At 50.3% G+C, this 6,672-nt stretch overlaps 1 protein-coding gene across 1 annotated transcript; it reads right to left on the bottom strand.

Annotated features, from left to right (window-relative positions):
- Window positions 1-727: 727 nt before the first annotated feature.
- LAJ45_09618 (uncharacterized protein) lies at window positions 728-2,256 on the bottom strand (the record flags this gene model as incomplete). Its single annotated transcript, XM_046119159.1, has 2 exons — window positions 728-1,843; window positions 1,927-2,256. 2 exons carry the CDS (start codon window positions 2,254-2,256, stop codon window positions 728-730), a joined length of 1,446 nt encoding a protein of 481 aa, XP_045967729.1.
- Window positions 2,257-6,672: the final 4,416 nt, after the last annotated feature.

Here is a 6,672-nt window from a genome sequence, read left to right as displayed (position 1 = left end):
GTCCCACCCATCACAACAGTATTAGAACCAAAAACGCCGCCACGATGTATACCGCGACACCACCTACAGCTACTACTATCCCACTCCCCCCTAGAAATGAGAAATTGTTTGAAATAAATAATAGTGAATAATAATAAATGCGAAAGACTTTCTTGCTTGACTTGCTTAACTATAATACAGGGGGCATATCAAGCCCTTATTTATACAAAAATATTGTGCCTAGAACAGTCTTTATATGACTACATATTAACATATATACTGACACATGAGTATTAGGACATTGCTCCTAGGCTCGCATCGCAATTCCAACAGAAATCAAAATCGAGTGATCGAGTGATCATTCATGAAAGCAGTCGCGGGATCGGTCACATGCGGTCACTCGATTGGTTTATCTCCGTGTGCCGCCCCGCTTGGTTCGTGCAGGAGAACTACATGTAGGGAGGTATATATGGTGATGAGGCAGTAACGGTATGTTCACGATCGTTCTATATTATTTCTGTGTCTCTTACTGCCCGGGATGTTTTAGATCTAGAGAGAGATGAGACGGTCCGGGTTATATTATGGACAGCTAGCTATCTAGCTATAGTCCCACTCTCCTAACCTTCCATGCCACTTACCAGAGCCCCAAGTCAATCATTTCCTATATCACAACAGCACATTCAAAACACTTTTGAAGTCCCACAACCATCTATAAAAAATATCCTATATACAAATCCCCGCGCCCTCACTACCGCCGCCTAATAACGTCCACGCCCCCCATAAACGGCCGCAACACCTCCGGCACCCTCACCCCCACCCCCTCCTCATACCCATACTCCAACAGCGCAATCAGCATCCTCGGTACCGCCACCGCCGTCCCATTCAGCGTCCACACAAACCCTCTTCCCCCACTGGAGTCCTTGACCCGGGTATCTAATCTGCGCGCCTGATAGTCTGTGCAGTTACTCAGACTGGACACCTCGCCCCACGGATCTTTGCCCAACCGCGAGGGCATGTACACCTCGATATCGATCTTGCGGCACGCACTCGCGCCCAGGTCCTGGGTCGGCATCTCGAGCACCCGCGCATACAGACCTAGGCTCGAAATGAGGTTCTTCTGGAACACCAGCATCTCCTTAAACACCCGCTCCGCTGCCGAGTCCGGGGCGGGGACGACATTGCCGCCCTGGTCGTTAACCGCCGCATCGTCGGCAGGCGCCCATGCGAACAGCTCCACCTTTGTGAACTCGTGAACGCGGTATAGGCCCTTACTCTCCACGCCCCGGGCGCCCGCCTCCGCACGATAAGCACGCCCTGCGCCAACGACCTTTAGCGGGAGTTCGGCGGCCTCAAATACTCGGCCCGCACCCAACCCCGCCAGCGGGATCTCAGCGGTGCCTGCGAGTGAATGCGGGATCTTGCCGTCGGCCGTCTCGAGGGCATACACCTGCTGCTCGCCGTTCGCGTCGCGTGGCCGGAAGCCCGCGGCGGAGGCGATGTGCGAGTATACGATGCTGGGGGGTGAAACAAGGCGCCAGCCGGACGCGCGTGCGGTGGTGAGCGCGTAGTTGATGAGCGCCTGCTCGAGGAGGACGAGGTCGTCGAGGAGGTAGTACCATCCCCACCCGCTGACAGTTGAGGCGGAGGCAAAGTCGAGGAGGCCCAATTCGGCGCCGATGTCGGTATGTGACTTTTTGGCCGCCCAGTCGGTGGTGTTGGCGAGACCCTCATTGATGTAGCCCAGAAGGCGTGGTTCGGCGCCGACGGGGGTCTCGGCGTGTGTGCGGTTGGGCAGGGCGAGTGCTAAGGAGCGCAATTCCTCTTGCAGCCGCGATTCGGACTCGGTTAGGGTTGCGATGTGGTCCTTGAGGTGTTTTGCAGAGGCGTGAAGATCCGCCGGGGCGGGGCGTGGTGCTTTTGGGCATACGATTTGATGCTAGAGAGGACGGCATTCTTTTCCTCGCGGGCAGAGCGTGCGCTGTTTTCGAGCGCGGTGAGTTCGGAGTGAAGGGCGACGATGCGTGCGGGGTTTGCGGAGAGGCTGGGGTAGTTCCTGTTGATGCAGTTTGCGGTGTGGTAGTCGGCGGCGTCACGGATAAGGCGGAGGGGGGGCGTCTGCTTGGGAGCTGTCGGCGGGGGTTGTGAAGAGGCTGCGTCGGCGGGGGTGGTGCTGGTCCCGGAGGAGAAAAGCCTATGCCCGCTGATCCTGATAGAAGAGGGGGGCGGGCAGAAGACCCTGGGGAGTTTCCGCAGTTGTCGGGGGAGTCTTGAGATCATGGTGGCAATCAATCGCGGATTTGAAATGCAATTAATGAATTAAACAAAAAAAACAAAAACAAAAAAAATCGCGGATTTGAACGTCGCAAGATGCGTTTGGCGGGGGTGGCACGGTGGTGGTGGGGGTTGAGCCTCAACCACGAGATATCATTCGGAGTACAACACCACAACGATACAGGTTTCTAAGATAATCCTTAGGTTTCTGACTGGCCTCGAGCCGAGGGACTAGCTCAAGACACAGCTATCACGGTAAATGTCCTCTCCAGCGATGAAGATGAAGTAATCGCTAATATCAAGCGACGTCCTGGAGTTTGATACATGTAATGAAGCTAACTAGAGAATCCACAGAATGGTGTTCTTTAGTAGACATCTCATGTCAAAAGTGGGTTTGTACGTTCAAGGCACTAATTGTTTCGAAGGTACGCAGTCTCCGGTGTAGCCTCTCGACACGCTAGCCTGGTCTATCCCTTTAAGGCACGCGTACGTATTATCTATGTACATGTAGTTGATAAAATCATAAATCCAATACTTACAAGAAGGGAAAGTCAAGGGCCCAGGTGTCAATTCTGTCTACTACATACTCTACACTCCTGAAAGCCTTCATAACAGGCGTTTCAAAAAGCTTTTTTCTATGAGGCGGCTTGAGTGTCAGTTGGGTTGAAGATAAGAAAAGACAGCCACATCATTACTAGTGCGAGTGCTTCTGGTATAAGCCGAGTGATAATCTATGAATGCACACAGCCGTGAGTATCAAAGAAACCCCTCCGATGCCGAAACATATGAACACACTACACAATAGAGTTGCCAAGAAACAGCATTAATATCTCGTTATAGTTTTCCCCAAGGATAGTTAAGGAAACCACCATGATTAACCCAGAGTTAAAAAAGAACAAGAAATTATACTCCTCAACAAAAAGCCATATGTGCGCCTAGGGCAACGCTTTAGCTAGGGCACTACACCACGTTACAACACGAGTTGAAGGGACGTTACACTTGAACATTAACCGCACCAGTGGCCGACAAACTACATTTAATAAGCTTCTCTACGTACCAGATGTAGTGCTTGGCCCGTTCAGTTGATTAACCCCACACTGACAGGCCAAGCTTCGGTTTCTATTAAGCTAGCTTGGCAACACTTGACGGATAACCATATCAACAACACTACAACACCACACTTATCAGTAAACTACGCTTGGATTCGGTCAAAGACACAGATATCAAATCCCAGATGCCCCAGGATGCCCCAGCCGGATATCGCCAAAGTCTCTGTCAAAGACTATGTTTCACTCAAACCACAAACACTTGGATCAAAGGAAAGAACCAATTTCTCAATCAATTACTGGCTGCCAGCCTAATGCTAATTAAACATCTCAGCTAGCACTAGCTAGTGGCTAGTGCTGTCCCCAGCACCACCACCTAATCGGCCAATTGGCTAATAGATAACAGAGAAACAACTACTACCTAGCCACATACACAGAGAGCGATGAACCCACAGGCCCTCAATATGCCGAATTCAACCATCCAATCAACCCAATAATCAGATATACCGAGAACAAAAGTCAATATCCACAACGTCGACGATGGCAATATCAGAGCCACATCTGCAAAGATTAATTACCGGCCACGATCATCCAGCCAACCCAAGTAACTACCGTGTTCCCCCTAGTAGTGTAATCTCCTCATACTAGAATACAGATATACACCGACATCATATCATATTCTACTACCTACGCTACCTATCCCACTACCTCAACTACAAGCGCCCCTCCCCCCCCCGACCTCTCTCCCCCACCTCCTACCTAGCAGATACAATAAAATCGGCCGAAACGTTCACGTTCAGCCCACCGGGAATACTTCCGTTTTGCAATCCCAACATTGAAATCACAACTAACTACTTGAAACGCGCAGACAGTTCAGCTGCCACGCCGAACAAAAGATAGTTTACATGGCCGGCCACCGGATTTTTCTTTTCTATTCTCGCGAATGTCATAGGTGAGGAAATGTAATTACAGGACGTAATCTAACGGGGATCCCATAGCTAGCTAGCTAGCAAGAATTCAAAGGGGCTAGGGAGGCTAGGTAGTGTGTGCGCCGAAAGAGCCAGTGATACACCGAAGAGCCAGTCCGGTCCGGTCAAGTAGCGAGCTAGTGGGCGGGTTTACATAACTGTATCTGCATCATTTGTAGAATTCGAAATTCCACAAGCTAGTAATTAGATGTAGGTGGGTTAGGTAGAAAGAAGTAGTTTGCATGGGCCTAGAACTAGGATTTTTCATTTCCGGTTTTCTTGTCTCGGAGGTGGGGATCTACGGCTGAGGTGTAGCTGAGAAAACGTAGGTAAGGGGATGGGATGGGCATCTAGGTAGAGGGCAGGTGGTTGGTGACCGTGGGGTCGGCGACGGGTTTTGGTTTATTCTACTCTTCTCTACTGGTTTGTTTTATTGAGAGATCCCGAAAATGATTGATGCTGCGGATTAAAGGCAGAATTGATCATGATCACGATATCGATAACGATTAGTATGAACGTCTCATTCTCGATAGATACTCAAATCCAAGACACTGCAAGTAAAGATAGCGTAGTAACCTCGCCTCACCCCGATCCCACTATACAAGCCTCGAGTTAGATGTAGAAGCACAGAACCCACTCCACATATGGAATTACACGGACCCCATGCCATGGCATCCTCCCCATCCTGTCACGATCCCATCCCTCACTAGATCTATGATATCACCAACCACAATCCACCGCACCGCACCGTAGCTACTCTACTCTAGGCAGCACCGCACCAACCGCACCATGTACCAGCCAACCAGCGCCATACCAGTCCAATTTCCGACCCAACTAAATCTCACTAGATAGTTTGCCAGCTAACCGAGCAGATAAACGGTAACCCCCATCCGATCCCTCCATTGATTAATCCTTCAGCCCTATGCCTATGACGCTCAGCTGAGCTCCCTGCATCTTGGCTTTCTTAGTCCACTTACTTCACTCTACATACCCACTCTACTGCTCTCGACTCTAGACAAGAGCACTCAAGCACTCGATCACTCGAATAGAATCAGCTCGCCCCCAACCACCGTGCATACACATATGCACCGGGTGCTTCCAAGGCTGAAGTGGTCTCTCTCTCTACCACTTTGGGCATGGTTTGTGAATGTTAGAGTCCGCACTGTAATTCAGCCCTACCGCACACATGCATGCACGGACATGGGTGTGGCAGGTAGGGTCAAGGCTCACTAGACGGTAGACTCGTAGAGTAGGTTACTACATGGAGAGAGGTTACTAGGGAGAGGATGCGGGCTCGCAGAGCGCAGACAAGGCGTAGCCATCGGACTGCCGGTGTGTGTGTGGATGGTGGATTGTGGATGGTGGTGGGGAGGCTTAATAGCAACCAGCGAGCGTCCCAACCCATCCATCCATCCATCCATCCATCTCGGAAGTCTACCCTCTCAGAAAGAGCACTCGGTATGTGGAGATGGCGGCACGATTCTAGATAGGCAAGTCTGATCAAGTCGGCACCGTAGCAAGTAAAACCCACGGGTAGGCAGCCCAATCCGTCCGATAGAGTAGATTTGCTCGTTTCTTTTCGTTAACGGCGGCCGGTACGGTACGTACGGTAATGTAATGTACGTATGTACGTGTCATCCATCTCAACCTACCGGCACCGCTGCCAATAAGCCATCGCCGCTAGATAGAGTAACTGCCAGTAAACAGTACATTGCGGGGGAATTAAGTCGGTGAGATCCGATCCGCACGGGTCTTACAGCGGGTGGCATGGCAGCGGTATCGTATCGTATCGTATCGTATCGTGATAGGTACGTCAGGTGCTGGGGGGTGGGTGCCGGTGATCTTGGATTCGGTGGCTTGCTCTGGGCTTATGGCTGCGGTCTCGGGATTATCTGCAGATAGCACTAGTTAAATTAGACGAAGAATTAAACCCGGGAGTTGGAAGAAAGAGAGAGGCTTAACGGGACTACTAAGATCTCTCTCTGGGCTGGGAATTGTTTCTGTTTCTCTTTTTTTTGTTTTTTCTTTCACTTTGGCTCGTTTACGTAGAGTTTTGGGGCACGAGATCTGATCCGGGAAGTATTACACGCATGGTCGTGATGGGGAATGATATCGAATATTCAATTGGCCATGACGGAAAAAGCCACCACCGGAAATCTGTGAGAATGATCTTGGAAATCATGACCCATCATCTCTGGAGCTCGTGAAGTTTAAACAAGAAAGGAACACAGCAAGTGCTGCTACGTGACAGTGATATTGGCGATGATTGATGCTTTTGGTGGTTACAATTGCACTTGTAGAGTCATTTCGTGTCGAATTTCATGAAATTTGTCCTGTATGTACTACATACGTATGTCTAGCAATTGATTCATGAAAAACACAATCATGATATTGGATCCTTGGCAGCA

Source organism: Morchella importuna, assembly GCF_003444635.1.
Source record: "Morchella importuna strain M04M26 chromosome Unknown Morimp01GS037, whole genome shotgun sequence".
Taxonomy (NCBI): Eukaryota; Fungi; Ascomycota; class Pezizomycetes; order Pezizales; family Morchellaceae; genus Morchella; species Morchella importuna.
Note: the sequence above shows the minus strand (reverse complement) of the source record. Positions and strands in the feature narration are given on the sequence as shown.